We start from the raw sequence: 20328 nt of genomic DNA on the forward strand, positions 1-20328 counted from the left end.
GGTTTTTGTTACAACATCCCTAGCAAACTAATAGGCCATCTCAGTGTCACAAGCATATCCCATGCTTCAGGTACCATGCTAGGCAAGGCCAGTCCCACATTTGGGAAAATTTGGGCACAAGCACCCAGAGCACGACTAACCAGAAACATGCCTGCATCCGCCTGCAGCTTGTTCTTACGCTGTGACCCAGATGAATTCAAAGGTTTCTCTTTAAATACTGAATTTGAGTCTACGACAAGACCCATTAAACCTCCCCAGTGTGACATCCAGAAACAACACCAGTAGTCCTTTGCTTATAAGGTAAATAATATATACTATTGTAGATAATTTTAGAGTACAAGCTAAAGTCAATAAAAATAAAACTTCGTGTTAAATAATAGATCAACGTGACATTACTTCAAATAAATGGTTAATAAACATGCAAGATTTTCTATCTCACTGATAATCAGATTTGTGACAAAAACTGCTCTTGGCAAATGGAAGATGCTAATACAGTTCACCCTTGAACAATGTGAGGGTTAGAAGTGTTGACCCCCACACAGTCGAAAATCTGGGTATAACTTTTGACTCCCCAAAAACTTAACTATTAATAGCCTACTATTAACTGTAGGGCTTACTAATAATGTAAACAGTAGATTAGTTGTGTTATATGTACTATATACTGTATTTTTGCAATAAAGGCAGAGAAAAAATGTTATTAAGAAAATTATTATAAGAGAAAAAATATTTTTTATTCACTAAGTGGAAGTGGATCATCATAAAGGTCTTCATCCTCACTGTCTTCACATTGAGTAGATTGAGGAGGAGGAGGAAGAGCAGGGCTGGTCTTGCTGTCAGGGGTGGCAGAGGCAGAACAGGTGGAGGAAGTGAAAGAAGAGGCAGAAGAGGCAGGCACATTAGATGTAAATGTTATTGAAAAAAATCCACATATAAGTGGACCCGCACAGTTCAAATCCATGTTGCTCAAGGATCATCTGTACAAATCAGAGAACAAATGCATGCATCCTGAAAGAGTGATAGCCTATTCACTTAGAATACACAACTGGTTCCACTTGCCTTTCTGTTGGCACAATCTGAACCTAAAATTATCTTCCTAGAATACACAGTGACATGAAACCTTTAAAACAAACAAACAAAGAAAAAACCCCTCTGTTAGGTTCATTTCAGGCAACTCTTCTGAGGACAGAAGGTTTGAACATAAAAAATGCCTGAAACAATGAAAAGATAACCTAATATTTCGCTCCTGTATAGACTGAACAAGTTCAGCCAAAGTGCATTGTTTGGGTTTCTTCTTTCCAACATGTTTTACCCTCAGGCCAGCAAGGTTATACTTTCTCTTCTCACCCCAAGTCTTCATCTTTTCTGGAAAATTTCCAAGCTGAGCCCTGGTCTCAGGTCCTAACAACTTGATCTGCTGCACCAGAACACCAAGGGAGTGAGTCATCCCTTTGGATTTGCCTCGGCAGGTCTTCAACAAGTCTTTGTTTCTCTGCCTATCCATCCCTCAACCGCTTGACATTGGCTAGTGTCCACGATGGGTTTTTCTTTTAGTTTCTGTTGTCTTCCATCTTTTTACTTTTTTAAAAAATTATAATGATAAAGAAGTGCACAAAGTTAAAAGGGTAAGTTTCACCCCTTTCACCATCACCCTAAGGGTCAAAGGGTTACCAGGGTCAACAGTGTGAGTATCCTTCAAGAGACAGGAATTTCCATCCTCCCCACCCTGCCCCCTTGCTGTTTAGAGCTCATACTGTACATACACAGTGTTCTGACTTGCTCTTATCACTCAAAAATATATCATGGACACTCTTCCATGTCAACACATACATAGCTCCCTCATTTTTAAACAGCTATTTATTTTTCTGCAGTGTAGATGTGCCCAAATAGAGAAATAGATGAACCATTCCTCTATTTATAAACGTGGAATGTGGTCCAAATTTTTTTGGCCCTTACAAATGACAATCGACATATCTGTAAATATATTTTTGCACACTTAATATTTCTGTAGATGAGATCACTTGTAGTGGAAAAGTGTGGTTAAAGGATACATGCATTTTCAATATCTATATGTTCTGCAAATTACTTTCCAAAAATGTTTATTAATTCACACTCCAGTCAGCTAAGTATGAAAGTTCCTATTTCTTATAGACACAAACACCTGATAGTAAAACATATTTTTGCCAATCTGACAAATAACAGATGCTATCTTGTTTTTATTTATGCTATGATCATTGATGAGGTTGGGTATGTTTTCATATGCTTATTAGCACATAGTCCTTCTTTTGAGAATTGTCTATTTTCTTTGTCCATTTTCTTATTTTGCTGCTTCTCTTGTTTCATATTGATTTCAAGAAGTTGTCTGTATTACCCATATTAACCCTTTCCTGTTGTGTATACATGCTGCATGTATTTTCTCCCCTTAGGTAACATTGTTTATGGTACCCTTCACTTGATAGACATGTTAAATTTTTATAGTCTTCTCTGTTTAATTTTTTTGTTATAGTTTCTGAAATTTTTTCATGATATTTCTAATTAGTATTATAAAGCTCTTATAAGGAGCCCTTATAGCTCCTACCTACAGTACTTACTAAGAAGCAGCCTTCGATTATAAATATTGTAAATATTGTAAAAGTCTCCTATATTTTCTTTTAGTCTTTTACAGTTTTTTATGTTTAGATTATTAATCCATCTGGAATTTTTTCTGGAATATGAGCTAAGACTGTATTAGTCACGCTTCATTCAACAGAAGGATTTTTTTTACTCAGATAATTGTGGGTGTTCAGATAACAACTGTGGGTGTTCAACAAGCAGACACAGGTATATTAAATGTTTATATTAAATGCTTTAATATCAGGTGTTTGTGAGTGTCTATAAGAAATAGTGACAGGGTGACTCAGAGACCCAGGCTCCTTCCATCCTAACTCTACCCTCCTCTTGGTAAGGGGTCAGCAAACTACAACCCGTAGGCCACACACAGCCCACTGCCTGTTTTTTTAAATAAAGTATTATTGGAACATAGCCATGCCTATTTGTTTACATAGTGCCTATGGCTGCTTTCCATAAAACAGCAGAGTTGAGCAGTTTTGATAGAGACTATATGATCCACAAAGCCTAAAATATTTACTATTTGGCCCTTTACAGAAAAAGTTTCCTGACTTCTGCTTTGAAGTCTCAGGGTCCTTAGTTTCCACATGGCAGATGGGGAAGAGAGATCATGTGGGAGGCTGTCCATGCATGAGGCCTGGAAGGGGAGTACAACACTTTCACCTACATTCCCCTGGCCAGAATTCAGTCCCTGGCTTCACCTAACAATTTGGGAAGCTAGGAAATGTGAATTTATTGTGCGCTGAGGAGGAAAGGGAATAATTAGCCATATTCTGCCAAGGTGTTCCCTGCAATTATCTGTTTCTTCCTTCCTATTTTTAATCAGAATAGGCTAGATTACACTGCAGAAACAACCAACCATCAAATCTCAGTTGCTTAGAACAACAAAGATTTATTTCTTGATCATACTACATGTCCACTAATGCTCAGCAGGGATGGCATTGCTCATTGTTGCCATTCACTCCGGTCCGATGAAGCAGTCACCACCACACACCTTGATGTTGCAGCACTAGGAAGAAAAGAGAATGTGGTGACTGATGTCCCAACTCTTAACTTCTGACTCAAAGTGATACTCATCACTTCCGGCCACCTTTCATTGGCTGAAGCAACTCGCAGGGCTATACTATACTTTAGTCACGTGGGGAAGTGCAATCTTATGTGCTTCGAAGGCAGCAGAGCTGGAATATTTGTGAACAGCCCTACTGGATTGCACACTAACCAACACAGAACACATATTCATCCCCTTCCTAGGGGAGATAACTCAGATTCCATTCAGTCACTGCACACAAAGTCCAAGATCCTAGATGGTAGATGCCCTCCCCAATAAGTTTGAATATTGCCTAGTGATCTGGAGTCTAGCAACTAAAATTCCCCTCTGTTCCCACTACTCATTCAGACATCAAAATCCTAATAGAGTCACAACTGACCATGGCCTAAAACAGGTTTCCAGGATCTGAGCTATATCCACGAATGTAAGCCCTGCTCTGAACGATCATGCCTAGACAATCAGGAGCCTGGTACAATCTAGGGGTGGCAAGCGGGGAATACGGCATTTTGCAGAAATCAATACTGCAAGAAAAGAGTTAGCTTTATTGAAGGATATGGCATTGTTTCTCTAGGCTTACAATTAAGCACCCCAAATAAAGAGTGTAGGTGACAATGTGGAGGAAAGCAGTACGCACAGATTAAAAATACCTACATGTAAATGTTAAAAAATATAAACGAACATACTTTGTTCATCCCTCAGAAAACATCTGCTCTTACGGTTCTTGTTTTGTTTGCTTAAGAAAAGATCTTCACATTTCTATTTAGTTTAGAAAATAGTAAAATGCTATTCAATCTCTGGATTGTAATCACAGAGAGTCATTTTAAACAATACTGTCAAACTAGCATTACATAGATCAAGATTTTAAACAATGTAATTTTTCAAATAAACTTTGACCATCTGGTGAAAACACCAACATATATCTTATTCATATTTTATTTCTTCAGACTTTTCTATCTCCCTATAATAATAGGAATGTAATGCATATTTTAAAAATCATTTATGCCTAACTCAGAAAAATAATGCTTTGTTAGTTATATGATGTGCAAGAAGCTTTTACATGTTTCAATAAGCATATTAAATCCTCTTTAACAGAAACAGAAGTTTTCATTATTTCCAGAAGAAATTAATTTGAACAGCAAAAAGTTCAAGTTTGATTTGAAATTCAATGTCTGTAAAACTTTTAAAACTCTATTTTTTGGGGGGGGGGGCTTGGCCCCTTAGCTAACTCTTGAAACATATAATTGTTTTCTTCGAAGTTATTCTATACTTGTCTTTTCATGGGCTAGGCCTCCACTCACAGTAGAGAATTAGTTTTAGCTTAGTCTGTGGTACAATGGCTATTCTTACCTGCCTAGTCTCTGTTTTTTCATTGATTCACTGCTTTAACATCTTTGCTCTCAACACATACAGCATTTATTCTTATAGCTCCTACCTACAGTACTTACTAAGAAGCAGGCTTTGATTAGAAAGGCCGTATATGGTCTTCTTAAAATCCTTTCTTCTCTCTGGTCATATTCAGTTCTTGAAGGCATTTTTTTCTGTCAGACTTCACTAAGCAAGTTAGATTTGGAGTCATGGGAAGATTATGAAGTGGTGGAAGAAAAGAATGAAGACTGGATTCAATGTTATTTCCAAAGCCCTTCCTAGGAAAAGTGTCGTTTATTATTCATTTTGGAATTCTAATTATGGAGGAAACCTCCCAAAAACATAAATTATTTAACCAGAGGACCTAAGAAGTGCATCAAACTTCAAGTCAAATGGCTACAAGTTACTTATTACACCTAAATTTAATAAGCAATAGGATGTTTGTTCTTTATGTGTGGTATGGCTTCTAGAAGCAAGCTTTTCTCTCTGTAGCACAGGCAGGGTCCAACGGTCTAGGTTCAAATTCTTCCTTTACCACTTACTAGCTAAAAACTTAGGCAACTTATTTCACCTCTCTGTGCCTCAGTTTCTTTCTTTCTTTTGTTTTAAAGGCTCTGGCTCTGTTGCCCACACTGGAGCGAAGGGGTGTGATCCTGGCTCACTGCAACCTTAGCCTCCCTGGCTCAGGTAATCCTCCCACCTCAGCCTCCTGAGTAGCTGGGACTACAGGCGTGCACCACCATGCCCGGCCAATTATTATTATTTGTTTGTTTGTTTGTTTTGGAGAAATGGAGTTTCACTATGTTGCCCAGGCTGGTCTTGATCTCCAGGGCTCAAGAGATTCGCCCACCTCGGTCTCCGAAAGTGTTGGGATTACAGGTGTGAGCCAATAGGCCCAGCCCTCGGTTTATCTGTAAAACAGGACAAAAATAGTATCTACCTGATGGGGTTCTTCGAAGGATTAAATGAGCTGGTACTTATAAAGCACTTGCTAATGTCTGTTAAATAAATTATATGATCCACACACCAATCCAAGGCGATCATAAGGTAGCAAGAACCACCACTCCAAGTCACATAAGAAAATGAATTCCTTTCGTTTTAGCTCCTCTCTTTATTTCAGCAGTGCGTTGTCAACAGGGCCACATTATGTTAGCAGATTTGAACTTTATCCACAAGGTGTTTGTATTTTATTTCAAATTATGAATTCCTGAACATCGGATTATGTACGATTCTGCAGTGCCCTCGGAGGCCCATTAGAGTCTGGAGCTCGAGAGGCATAACCAACTCTGGTCTGATATTTATAAGGAGCTTGACAGCCAAGGAGCCACTCTGAAGCAGTTATTGGTATTGCCAAAAAAAAAAAAAAAAAAAAAAGGAAGCTAAGAAGTCACCCTTCTAAATACATACATACATACATACATACATACTGAATTGGAGAGCTGCCTGCATTTCACTCTACTGCCTCTGGAAGAGGAGTGTTATCTAAAGTGCTTCCATCATGAATAATGATTGAGAAACTGCTTTTACTCTCCCAACTACTGTACTCCCAGGCAGAAACCCACGGCTGAAGCCCACGATGCCCATGTGTAACTTGGTTATTACACACACGTTTGGAACCCAGTGTGCAGACGCGCAGCGCAGAGGAGGCGGCGGAACACCCCGGGTTGGTCGGGTTTCCAAGGGCCGACCCGAGCCCCAGCACTTTTTCCGCGCCTGATTTTTCAGGTCATTTTCGAATGGGCTATCTTTGTTTACATTTTGAGCTTGGATCCTCTCCAGAAAGCATTACTACCTTCTAAAAGGAAAAACATCTCGTATTTGCAGACAGTGCTGGGGGAGCAAAGTTCATTTTCTCGGGTAGGAGAAGATGATTCTCTTGCAACACGTGCAGATTGTGACCAAATCTTTCAATAACGGGGAGTTTCGGTGAAGTGGAGGTTTGGGGAAAGGCGAGGAGGTCGGTCTGGAGCAAGCAAGCAAAGTGCGGAAGCTGTACGGGGATTCTTCTAGAAAGTGGGGTGGGAAAGGAGCTAGGGAGGGCGTGTGGAGGGACGAGATCTGTGTCAGAACGTGCGTGTGAGCGGATACAAAACCCGAGAGAGGCGTGAGCAGCGCTGTGTGTGCGAGCGGGAGCTAGGGCGCCGGCTGGGGTGTGTGCGCCTGGTGAGTGACACCGAGGGGAAGGCGGGCGGGCCGGCGGGCGGGGGAAGCCTGCGAGGGGCGGGAGTGTCCCTGCGTGGGGCGGCCGAGCCGGAGTTGTGTCAGTGAAGGAATCCAGTCCGGGGGCCGAGCTGGCTGCGCCCTCCGCTGCAGGCGCCGGCAGCGCGGGGCGAGCTCCGGACGGCGCGCGGCCCAGGCAGCGGCTCCCGCTCGGCCCGCCCTCCGAGCCGCAGGAGCCGCCACTGCCGCGGCGCCTCCCCTGGCGACCGCGCCCCCGGGCCCCGGCTCTGGCCCCGGACGGAGCGGCCGGCGCTCGACACAAAGGTAAGCCCGCGACCCCCTCCACGCCGGGCCGGCTGGGGATGCAGGGCGCGGGCGGACGCGGCGGGGCCTGCGCGGCCGGGACAGAGACTCGGCTGGGCCGAGCGTTCCGCAGCCCGGGCCGCCCAGCCTCCACCGCCTCCCGGGGCGCTGGGTGTGGCCCGCGCTCGGCGCCGAGGCGGGCTGGTGGCGCAGACCGGACGCGAAGGTCGCCGTTCTTCCTTTCTCCGGCCGGCGCGGGCAAGCGGGAGGAGGCGCCGGCTGGGACGCACAGTGGCGCTCCCCGGGCGAGCGTGTGGCCGCCGCGCTCCGACGTGGACCCGCCCGCCCCGGATCTGAATCGCCCGCGGCCGCCGTCCCTCGCCTGCCGTCCTCCCGCGTGGGCGTCCCCGTCCCCTCCCAAGCCGGAGAGAGACCCACCGCCCCCCAAGCCGCTCTTTGGCCCGGAGCCGCAAAGCCCACGTCAGCCGCGACCACCCCGCCCTCGGATCCCAGCCGGGTGCGGGGGCCGCGGCCCCAGGGAACCCGGCGCCCAGCGGGAGCGGGATGCGTCGGCGTCCGCGCTGCGCGGGCAGGCGGGGGTGGCCGGAGGAGACGCCGAGCGCCCTGGCCGCGGGACGAAGCGGTCGCGCCGCCGCCTTTGGGCGGGGGGACCCCGGAGTCCGCGGGCGGCGGACCCGAGCGGGAGACGGGGCTGTCGTAGGAGGCGCTCCCGCTGGACTTCGGCGCACTCTGAATATCACGCTGCCGCACACGCGGGGCTGAAGGGCCGAGTCTTCACCTGCGCGGGGATGCGGCGGAAGCGTCGCGTCTTCGCGAGTGGAGCTTTCGTGTTCCCGCGGGGTTGGTGTGTTTGTGAACTTCACGAGCTTCTCGTCCCCCCCCCCCCCCCCCCCCCCCCCCGCAATCCTGGTTTTAGCAGATGTCAGGGTTTTGGAGACCTGACACTTTTCGTGAAAGATTCTTTCTGTACGTTTTCTTTTGACTGTATTACAGGGTTTGTAGCTTGAGAGCTAGTGAAAACCCTTGAACTTCAAACACAGTGTCTTTGCTTATTTTTTGAAATTTAAACATTAAAATACGTACCAGCCCCCTCACAAGCCGACAGGCTTTAAGACAAACGACTCTGAAATTTTAGAACCTGTGCGGAGAAAGTGGTTTTATACCAGTACTTGAAATAGTAAGATCATGTAACCTTTTTAACATCGTTTTAGTTTGTCTTTAAGGAAGGATTCAGCACCACTTTGATTGGTACTATTTTCCAGAGTTTAAGCAGATGTATGTAATATAGCAGGGAAAAGGACAGGAAGTCAGAAATCTCTTCACTCTGAAAAAAAAAAAAAGACTTCAAATAATGCAACCAATACCCAGAAAATAGAGTGGCCATCTGGATAAGGTATTTGATAGGCCTTATGAAATTGTGTTGCTTAAACAGAAAGCAATGTGTTGTTAGGGCAGTTTTATCTAGTAACTGTCGTGTTTAAAAATATCTGCGTATGATATTCTTTGTTGAATTTTAACTGGGGAAAAATCAACTTTGGGAATGGGTTTCTATTTGGACAAGGCAAATACTGCAGTTTCTAATTAGAGTTTTGGAATAAGCTCAAGCTGTGTTAAAACCTATTGTATGGAGCAGCAGAACAGAAAACATGTCAAATTCTGTATCTGTGTGGGAGAAAACATGTCGAATTCTGTATCTGTGTGGCTTTAAATACACACACACACACACACACACACACACACAAACTAGAGACTAGCCCCAAAAGATAATTTGCATAAAAATACAATCACTTGAATGCAGAGAATAGCTAAAGATGTTAGTAAAAACTGAACATCTGGGAAAAGACTGTATTAATTGGCAATTTTCTTTCTTTAATCCCTGAAAATATTAAATGATTTTCTAAGAATCAACTTAATTTAATGTGCTCATTTAGACAGGCAAAATGATCAAGACTCCTTTTGTATTCATTTTGTTTTAGGGAGCCCCCTAATGAAAGTCTTCAGTAAATAGTTTCTCTGCATGCACTGATTTTCCTGAGGCCATTGTGGAGAGAGGTATCTGTGGGCTTGTGAAGCTGCTCTGCCACACCAGTAAGGATCAGGGAAAGAAAATACTTAGGCCACATCGTTGCAGTATTTGATTGCATGCCAATCTGAAGCATGTTATGGACCCGTTTTGCCATGTAAATGGTAAGCTTTTACATCAGAAGTTAAGCTTTAGAAATATCTCACTTTGGGGCCTAATTTTTGTCAGTTTCTCAGTCTGTGATCAGAATTGTGTTATCAATCACAGTGAATATTCGTGAACGGTTGTGTGTTGAAAGGGCATAGGTGGTCTTCATTCTATTACTTTATACAGTTTTAATCAGCATTTTCTGAAGTGAGCCGGGACAAGAACTCCTGGTTACAGTTTGGATAGGATGGAAAAAGTTGAGGTTGCTCTTCGTAAGATCTAAGCTGCTACTACCTGTCCCACTGTATGACAAGAGTGGAATGCATTTTATGTGCACTTGACAGGTACTGCCTAGTCACTGCTTCATAGTACTTCTTTCCTAGCCATCTTCTGTAGCACTTTTACTGTCATTTGACTGTGATAATTAAATCATATGTTTGTTATAATTTCTGTGCACAGAAGAGTAGATTTTACAAGCATGACACAGGGCATGAGAGTAGATGTCTCATATGGACAGATTTAAGTGATTGGGTCTGTTTATTGATCTCTGAATGGTTGTGCAACATTCAACTAATCTGTTTCATCACTGTTTTGCCTTAAAGTGTAATCAAACAATTAAAATAAGATTTTCATGTTACAAACAGTTAAAAACCCAGTAAACATAATTATAGAAGAAAAACAAACCTTTCTTTTTTCTTCCCTTTTTTGAAGTAGTGTTGCTATGAAGGTGTTATGTCTTTGACACATCAAAATGGCTAATTTGGAGTTGTGATGCTTGTTATGTAAATAGGCCATATGTTGAATTTCTGCAGAATCTTATTCCTTCAGTGTTGTGGTAATGGGCAGGATCCCCTAAGTACCATAGCTGAGAAAAACAGTCTTATGCAGATGTATTTCTCTCTAAAACTTATATAATTTTTATTATTTTTGTTTAATAGCTAGTGTTTTTATTTTCTAATAAAAAATTTTAAATGTGATGTTATCCTTCTTTGCATCATACAAATCTTTGTTTCTAGTACTGATCCAAACTCCATTCCTATTTATCTACTTGCTTAATTAATAGACTTTTTATGGTGGATGTCCTGCTGTCGAGCTAAAGACTACATGCTTGATAACAAACTTCGTATTCTCTCTAAACTTGTTCCTTTTATGATGAAAAGACTTTCCTTTCTTGATCCGTTTAGCATTCTCTTCATCACCCAGACTGGAGATGTAGGAACCATTGCTGACTCTTCGCTCTCTCACTGCCTCTGTGAAACTGTGTATCAAGTCCTGTTAACTCTTCTTTTTTAATGGTTTCTCTGAGCCACCCCTGCATTTCCTTTTCGTTCTTCACTCTGCCCGATCAGATAGGAGGCCGTCAGCCATCGCCGTTTCTAGGATGATTATAGTCTACATCTTGGTCTCTCTGTAATTGAGTTTTCCCCATTCTACGCACTTCCACTGTATCAACCTTCCTAAAACTCTTCCCTCAGAACTCTTCTCCAAGGATTGTTTCACAGGAACAATACTTTAGCATTGTTTAGTATTGCACCATAGTGCAAATACTTTCCATGGCCTCCCCCATTGCCGAGCCTCTCAGTCTCACCCCAAATTAACTAACCAGCTTTATTTTCTACTTCTTTCCAATGTGAACCTTCTGTTCCTACTAGTTGGATCTCACTGCCCTTCTAAGATGACATGCTCATTTTCATGCGTCCTTTTTTGTTCATGCCCTGCCTTTTAGAATGTCTCTCTTCTTTTTTTCTCTGACCTAACCACATTCTTCAAGTTCAAGTCAGCCTGCCCTGATCATGTTACTCTCATTGGTTCTTTCTGCCCTTTTGTTTGCATCGTTCCTCTAGACCATCAGATCCTTTCTTATGCTGTTATGTGCTTCATTCTTGCTTTCTCAACTAGATAGCAAGTTCCTTCAGGGCACTGATGTGCCTTTTATTCTGTCTACTGGCCCTGGCCATAAGAAGCACTTGATAAATACATCCATAAAATGAATAAATGTAAGGATGATATTTTTAAAATCATGGGCTTTGATATTGACTCTGAACTGCTCACCGTTGGGTCCTCAGAGCCTAACTCACAGCCTGACATATAGTCATGACCTCAATAAATATTTGTTAACTTAGAAATTCATGTTGACATTGGATAAAAGGGACAGGCATTTGAAGGAGTCGTCTGTCAAGGTTTTTTTTCTCCATTTTTCTTCAGTGGTTCTAATCAGCTTCTCCATTCATCAACTGTGAGAATTCTGAGGACTCGGCATTTCCCAGAGTTGGGATAATGATGGAGTCTGGCAGTTGTGAGTTGGAATTAAGAAGCCTGTAGTTATTTTAAGGTGGAGTGATGGGCCCCAGTACTGAGCAAAAAAAGCATTGAGGCTTTATGCCAGTATTTTATACGTCAAACAATTAGGCTAAAGTTATCAGTTATATAAAAGTTCAGCTAATTGGCTCTAAAATTTCAGACTGTATTTATTGCAGGGCTGCTCAAGTTTTTCATTTAAAAGCATCCTTGTAAATTAAAAAAAAATACATCTGGGCACCCATCTGAGGGTGAAAGGTGATGTAGGAAAGAGTCTGCCACATCCCATTGTATTCAGGACTGAATTTAATTCTTTAGTAAGCCTTATTTTGTACAAGGCACTGTTTCTGCTGGGAAGGAGTTTATAGCCTAGCAGGAAAAAATAACAGACGTATCCCAGAAACAAAGGTCTAACAGAGCTCAGAAGGGAAAAAAACTTCTTCTGTTGGGGAGTGGAGGGAATCTTCTTAGAATGACAGTTGTTTGAGGTGATTACTGAAAGGATTTGGATAAGATTTCAGTGTTATTGGGAATATAAGGATGGGGGAAGGGTGATGTGAGTGAATTCCAGGGCCAATTTGTTGACTTTACATCAGCGCTCTTATAGTACTCCTGCTTCTGAGTTGAGCCCAGCTAGGAGTCTTCTGAGCATTGGTGGGCTGCAGTGTTCAATAATGGAACCTAACGGATATATAGATACCTGCAGTAATTACGTGTGGTGCCAAGTGCTGAACTGACTATGACACAAAGCGAAAAATAAATCTTGGAAGCGATATAACCAGTGTGTTCCTGGATAGCATCCAGCTCACTTAGAATGCTCAGAAAGGCCTCCTGCATTATGGAAATGCCACTGAAGGTTGACACTTTCACAGTAATGTAAATAATGAGAGGTCCACCCCAGATTGTGTTCCCAAGCAGCCAGCCATCTGTGGGACACTGCACAGTGCATGTAGCCCAGTTGAGTAAAGGTATAAACACACTGTTACATAGAGCCCTCATTCTGATTCTGTGGAACTACTCCCATGGTCTGTAAAGCTAGGACCAAAGGGAATGTTTGAGGAATACAGATTTTGGGTCAGTAGATGGAAAGTTGCTCCATTATGGATTGTGCTACTTCAGGAGGTGATGGGCCGCCATCACTGAACATGTATAAGCATCGCCTATACCAGGCAATATCTTATTTAATTATATGCATTCTCTCCTTTATTCTCAAAACATTGCTATGAAGTACATGCTCCTATTACTCCAGTTTTACTGAAGAGCAAAACTGAAGCCTAGAAAGGTTGAGTAGCTAGTAATTGGTAGAGCAGGTATAAAGGCCAGGCAGTTCGCGGGCAGAAACTGCATATGCACTGAGATGAAGAAAGGATGCAAACATTAGGTGGCCATATGGATTTTCAAGGTTCCTTCCTAACACTAGGATTGATTCTTTAATTGACCTTAGGGATCAAGATGCCAGCTGTTGCAAAATACTAATTCATTATCAGCACCCAGTTCCTAGAGATTTCAGAACAAAGTGAATACAGTCATCATCATCATCATAGTTATCACTTATTGATCATTTTATTTAAACCTCAAAGGAATCTTGGAAGGTAAGGATTATATACCCTTATTAGACAAGGAAACTGAAGCTCAGGGAAGTTATATAACTTGATTGAGTGTGCAGAGTTGATAAGTGGGAGATGAATCTGGTGTCTGACACCCAGGCCCTGCTTTTTCTTATACCACCCTGTGAGGTAACACATGGTGACGCTGAAAATATTTACCTATCAGTCTGCACAGAAACCAACAAGTCAGAGAGACCACTAGCTGTCAGCAACCCCTGTGGCTCTGCAGGTGATGAGTATCACCTGAAGTGATATTTAGGAGCAGTTTGAAGGTGTGTGAAAGGCTTGGTAATCTACCAAGACCACAGATCTGGAGCTCTGGTGACTTCTTCCCATGCTCAGCATTTATTTGATTTTATACATGACAAGTAGTACTATTAAAGAGAAAGCCTTCACGGATAACTATATTACATTTATATTTCTAATTAAGGAAAAATGGTTTTGCAGTGGTGATCTGTGTTCCTTATAAATGGCAGGCTCTCTTCCCACTCCTTTTCTTCCTTTCCCTTATTCCAGTCTGAGGCTAATCCCTCTTGCTTCCTCAGGGACCTTGCTTCATTGTCTTTTCTTCAAGGTCTCAATGATCCTTTTCTTTCAGCATATAAACATACATAAGTCTTTCTTATTCTTTATAAAAACAGAAAACGATGAACGCTTTTGGTCGCTTCTCTATAGGTTTGGGTGTGTTTCATCTTATTCCTGGTCTTAGCAGGCAGCTCCTTGAAGTACAGCTCCTCGTACACATCCTGCACCTCGCCACCTTCCTTTCATCTTCAACCCCCTACACTCCTGTCCTCTCCTAATGACCACCTCTGTTGGTGGTCCATTGACCACCAGGTCCATTATCTAGGATTCTCTTTCATTTCTTGAACTTTGCACAACATTTGGTGTTCTTGACAACTCTCTGCTCCTTAAAATGTTGCCCACCTGTTTTCTGAGTTATCCATTTCTCCTAATTTTCTTTCTTGTCCAGCTGCTCTGTATTTGGACTTCTCTTTGCTGTCCTCCCTTCCTCTCAAACCTTAGCATGCCCTACAGTTCAGCCCTCAGCCCTCTGCTCATTCTTCACATTTGCCCTGTGGCAGCTCATCTTCTCTTTTCTTCTACTACCACCTATATGCTATTGATTCCATTGTAAATCTGCATCTCCAGCCATGAAATCTTATCTGGCATGTGTTCCAAGTATCTTTAACTCAACAAGTTCAAAACATCACTTCTCCAACTTTAATCCAGCATACTCCTTCTGTGTTTTCTATCTCAATGAATGAAACCTGCTTCACCAAGTTTAAAACCTAGGACAACTTCTTTGCCTTCTTCAACCTCTACATTTTATATAGAGACTGTCTTTTCAGACTCTCTTGAATCTGCTCTTTCCTCCCTGTATCATAACCTTCATTACTGCTGTGGTTCAGGCCCTCATCCCTTCTCTTGAGGATTATTGCAGTAGCCTCGCAACTGGTCTCTCTGGCACCTGCCTGGCCTGTCTCCAATTTGTTCTTCACACTGCTGCCTTTCTAAAAGGCAAATCTGATTACAACTCTCCACTGCTTAAAATCCTTCAGCAGAGTTTCTGCATTTTCAGGTTAAAATGTAAGCTCCTGGCATGGCACGAAAGCTTCTTTGTGATCTGGGCCTTCCCTTCAGGTGTGTGTCAGTCTCCTCTAATGATCCTGGTCCCCACTGTCTGCCCCTGCCTATAGCATCTCCACTAAAGGAAAGAAATGATAGGAGGGATGAGAACAGCGGCGAGATGATAGACCTGCTGTTCAGTACTGTAGCCACTAGCTACAGTGGCTGTTGGGCACTGGAAATACAGCTAGTCCAAGTTGAGATGTGCGTAAGTGTAAAATACACCATGCTTTGAGACTATATAAAAAAATGTAAAATTTCTCATTTAACAAATTGTAATATTGGTTACATGTTGAAACAGCAATAGTTTTGATATAGTGGGTTAAACAAAATATATTACTAAAATTAATTTCACATGTTTCTTTTTATTTTTAAAAATGTGATTACTTAGTGGACGTTAACATATGACATAAAGAAATAAAATAAAATATGATTACTAGAAAATTAAACATCACCTGCGTGCTCATATTATAGTTCTATTGGACAGCATTGTTAGTGAACATCTCATTCCCAGGAGATGCATCCTGTACGAGCCAAGCCCATGAGCTTTTTGAATGATTAAGTCAGCCCTATTGGCATAGAGAAGTAGCATTTGCTCAGTTTTTTCAATCCAGAGGTATGAAATGTTTGGATAAGATTCAGAATTGGAGAGACAGATTCTGAACACTACAGCCAGGAGTTATATGTACAATGGGCATAGTGTGGAAAGCACTATTAAAGCACATCTGTCTCAGTAGGCCCACCCAGCCATCATCAGAAGTGGGAGGCAGGAATTCTCGTGGTGTGGTAGAGGAAGGATTTCAGGTAGACAGGAGGAACAAGGGAAGGGAAAGTGGAGTCACATTCCCTGGAAGCCTCCTACTTGTGAGTCACCAGCTGAAACCCTGAGAGCTGGTCTCTGAGATTCCCCATCCTGCCGTTGATTCTTCCTAGTGGGCTACGTCCCAGCTCCCCTACTATCTGGCTGTAGGATCCTGAACAAGTCAATGAATCAACGAATCTGGAGTCTGAATAATATGCACACCATACACTCATTGTGTGTCAAACAAAATGATGTGCCCCAAACTGATAAGGGCTCTACAGAAGTTAGTTATGCCTTAAGACACTGAGGGCAGTAATCTGTGGATGAGTGGGCCTGAAGGGCTTTGAGGGAAGGGCATATGGGCTGTCAGAAAGACCTGGAAGATAGCACGTGTTGCCTTAAGAGATATGCAGAGCTTCTGGCTAACACCGTGAAACCCCGTCTCTACTAAAAATCCAAAAAAAAAGAGCCTGTTATGGTGGTGGGCACCTGTAGTCCCAGCTACTCGGGAGGCTAAGGCAGGAGAATGGTGTGAACCCGGGAGGCAGAGCTTGCAGTGAGCCGAGATCGTGCCACTGCACTCCAGCCTGGGAGACAGTGCGAGACTCCATCTCAAAAAAAAAAAAAAAAGAGAGATATGCAGAGCTTTATGTTGTTCATGGTGGAAAAGCCAACCTGTGACAGGAAACCAGATCTTATCAGGTTGGATCAGGAAGGGGAACCCTCCTGGAAGAGGTGATGGGAAGAAACTGTGACTATAAAGAGAACAGTCCAGTAGGATTAGATTCCAGTGAAATCGGATAGGCAGTGTGACTCAGTGTCTTCTCTAGTGGTGGTTTGCCTGCTGTAGTCTGTTGGACTCTTAAATTCTGAGAAGAACTTCCTCTCTTGGTTTCAACCTGGGCAGCTGTATTTATTTGCTTCATGAGTAGGCATTTTGTATACGATTTTGTTAGGGGCAAAGGTTCTTGTGCTAAAAACAAAAGTTTGAAAGTCCTACATTATAGAAAATAGCCTGAGAGGAGTGGTGACTACCTTGATGTGATTATTTCTCCCTCATTTGCAGGATCTAGGACCAGTTTAGGCCCTTTCCAGAGGGAATACAGCTTCCTTTCATGTGAGGCTTAGCGACTTAGCGGACCGACCATGCAGTTTGCCTTGTCCAGGTAGTTTAGCCAGGTAGCCATAACTCAGTTTTGTTCTTGGGTAAACAGGTTTTCACTTTTGTACTGGGTTCCACCTTGTCTCCTGCATTCCCAAGTCCTGGATTTGTGTTCTTGTGGAGGGACCCCAAGTTGTCTTAGGTAAGGGTCCTGTCATGTTTCTCCAAGCCTTCTTGGGACAGTAGTGTCCCTAGGGTTGGGCCACTGCTACTCCCTTCCAGGCCTCTTTAGTACTGAGAACTACCAGCAAGGGTCAGGAAACTTAATAGATATTTAGAATTGAATAACTTGCCTGGAGCTTGGCTTTTCCCTGGTTCCAGACCCCTGAGAGCAAACATTCTTGCTAGTTTGCTGTCCCGCTGGTCTCTGAGTCCCATTTGTACAACTTGGAAGGAGAAAGGAAGACAGATATAGGGCTGATTTTCTTAAATTATGGTACATTCATGTCTTTGTCTCTAGTGGGAAGGTTGGTCTTATGTGTGTATGAGAAAGGTGGCCACCTTTATGTTGTGGTTTCAGAATCCATACTGCTGAAAAGGGCACTTCAAATATCAAGTTTCTCTTTTTTGCTCTCCAATATGTGAAAGCCTACGTTATAAAAACTCTATTTAGTTTCCTATGACCAGTATGATTTAGAAGAAAAAGAGGACAGGCTTTGGCACTTGAAAGACCTGATTTTGAGTCATGCAATTGCTGGCTATATGAATTTGAGCAAGTTATTTAATCTTTCTGAACCCCAGTTTTCTCATGTATGAAGCGAAGTGAGTAACGCCTACAATTTTGTTATGATTTTGTTATGACTAAATAAGATAAAATATAAAGTGCCTGGCACCAGGGCCTAAAATGCAAATGCTATGGAGGTGGTAAGTCAAACTTACCCTCATATCTCAGTATATCTCAATTCATTCTCCTTATGTTGAATAATTTTATAGACCTTTCCCTGAGACTGATCAGGAAGAGGATATGAAATCTGGGGCAAGGGGCCCAGATTTTACCCAGCCAAGGGTGAAAAAGGACCAGAAGGAAGTTGCCTTCACATTTTGCCTAAGTCCCATCCTCCCTATGGTTTGCATTTGTGAAAATATTCGTCTGAGATTATAGGTACAGCATGAAGCCTTGGAAAAAAGGCATGTTTACATCCTCTGCCAGGATAGCATAACAATTAACAAAGCAGGTTTTTGAATCTCTGAATAGTCAGGTGCACTGCCATCAAAATAAACTTTTATTTCTATTCTTTGCTGATAGATTACAAATAAAGAAAGCCACTAAAATATCCTGAAAAAAGAAGATTTATATATGAATTGGACACCAGGGACAGATTTTTCACACTTATTTTGTTGGAGCAGTTCTTTCCTTAGCTGTGGGTGTTTGGGAAGTTCTTTTATTGTAGCCTTTGTTGCTTACAAGAGGGAAAAAGCTTTAGTATACTAAGGTAAGAATGATTTTGATTGGAGGCAATACTGTTCTCAGTGTGGGCTGACTTTCATGTATTGTAGTGATTACCAGTATATAACTGAGAAAACCCATTTGTTGAAGTGCTGTAAACAGCAGAGAGTCTGATCTCACATACTGCCCTGATCGACAAGTGTTTATTGTAGGAATGTGGTCAGTCCTATAATTTTTTAAGGGAAAAGGGGAAGATGTTATGCCAGTCACTGTGATTGCAAATGTCCTGATCTGGCAGGTCTTTTTCCTTTCTCGTTTATTTCTCCTGTGAAATCTGAATGGTGGATTCAGTACATGCACTGAGCTTCCAGTGACTTGCTCAGCTCTTGATGCAATTGATCACTCCACTGTAATTCCATACCCTCGATTTTAGTGCCATATCAAAATCATGAACACTCAAGGAGACTATGTAAATCTACTTCCTCAAAAATTAGAAATAATGGCATTAAAAATGTTATTTAGTGCTGGTTTGTAGCACTGAATATATAAACTCATTCATTGTTCTGGTACTCCCTGAATAAGAACTGTTTCAGTTGCAGTGGATGATATCAACTAAGGTTTCCATGGCAACGCTAATTTATAATATGAAAACTTTTGTAGAATTTCACCTTCTGGACTCTTCTAGATTGCATTTAAATTTAAATTTTTCCCCTCATTTATTAAGGTGAGGCATATTTAGATATTACTTACATGTATGTACTACGAGTATCTTCATGAAACTCATTGATAAGAAATTAGATGTGTAGAAAGCAGACATTGGAAACGGAAAATGGATACTGTGGTCTAACATCTCACCAAATGCAGGAATTCTTTCCATGTTATCCCAGTTGCCATTTGAACCAGCCAGGAACGAGGAGTTTGGTCAACATTTTATGAAGCCAAGTAATGCTAATGACAGTAGTCTGCAGTGCTCCTGGACCCTAAGCCCATTTTGATTTGGACTTCGTGTTATTTGTGATTGGACCAATACTCCATCAAGCACAAGTGGACACAGATATTTGTAAAACCTCTTCCCCAGTGGTGCACTGAAACCTGCCTCCCTGCAGCTTCCCTATTGGTCTTCCATCCGCCCTTTGAATGCCACAGAATAAATATGCACCTTCTGTGTGGTCGCTCTTCAAATATTTGACCATAGCTATTGTATCTCCTCCTCGAAGTCTTCTCCTTTCAGGGTTATGCAGTGCTAGTTCTCTTAACTGATAGTTCTCATCCTGTTAACATTCCTCTGGGCACCCACTACTTTATCAATGCCATCTTAAAAATGAGGCATCTGGCCAGATGTTATGGCTCACGCCTGTAATCCCAGCACTTTGAAGGTCGAGGTGGGCCTATCACTTGAGGTCAGGAGTTCGAGACCAGCCTGGCCAACATGGCAAAACCCCGTCTCTACTAAAAATACAAAAACTAGCTGAGCATGGTGGCGTATGCCTGTAATCCCAGCTACTCAGGAGGCTGAGGCAGGAAATCGCTTGAACCCCAAAGGTGGAGGTTGCAGTGAGCCAAGATTGTGCCACTGCACTCCAGCCTAGGTGACAGAGCGAGACCCCACCTCAAAAAAAAAAAAAAAAAAAGAGACATCTTGAATGCAACAGCCTACTCCTGACTGAGTACTCTGAGCAGTAGAAAACACCAGGCTGCTATTCACTCCCTTGATCAGGGCACTCTTCTTTTATTAATCTAGGCAAATATTGTGTGGGCCTCACTTGTAAATC

The 20328-nt window shown here is 42.4% G+C and overlaps 1 protein-coding gene and 1 long non-coding RNA gene across 10 annotated transcripts in view; one reads left to right on the plus strand and one right to left on the minus strand.

The window, feature by feature from the left end:
- Window positions 1-3476: 3476 nt before the first annotated feature.
- On the minus strand, window positions 3477-5609 carry LOC115832454. Its single transcript, XR_004027960.1, has 2 exons — window positions 5098-5609; window positions 3477-3613 (listed from the first exon to the last, which is right to left on the minus strand). It is a non-coding gene; the product is annotated as an uncharacterized LOC115832454 (long non-coding RNA).
- Window positions 5610-5905: 296 nt separating this feature from the next.
- Window positions 5906-20328, plus strand: part of SPATS2L (spermatogenesis associated serine rich 2 like) — a 172526-nt gene continuing 158103 nt past the window's right edge. For 2 of the 9 annotated variants that reach the window (XM_030803562.1, XM_030803557.1), the window contains exon 1: window positions 6733-7180. Coding sequence is in view for 2 of the 9 variants with exons in the window: in XM_030803556.1 (XP_030659416.1) it covers window positions 9686-9688 (3 nt within the window). In the remaining 7 variants the exon portion in view is untranslated. Of the gene's footprint in view, window positions 7502-8322; window positions 8342-9466; window positions 9689-20328 lie in introns of those variants that run through there. The other 7 variants (XM_030803558.1, XM_030803563.1, XM_030803559.1 and 4 more) reach the window with 6 other exon arrangements.

The sequence above is a fragment of the Nomascus leucogenys genome, chromosome 22a (genome assembly GCF_006542625.1).
Source record: "Nomascus leucogenys isolate Asia chromosome 22a, Asia_NLE_v1, whole genome shotgun sequence".
Lineage (NCBI taxonomy): Eukaryota > Metazoa > Chordata > Mammalia > Primates > Hylobatidae > Nomascus > Nomascus leucogenys.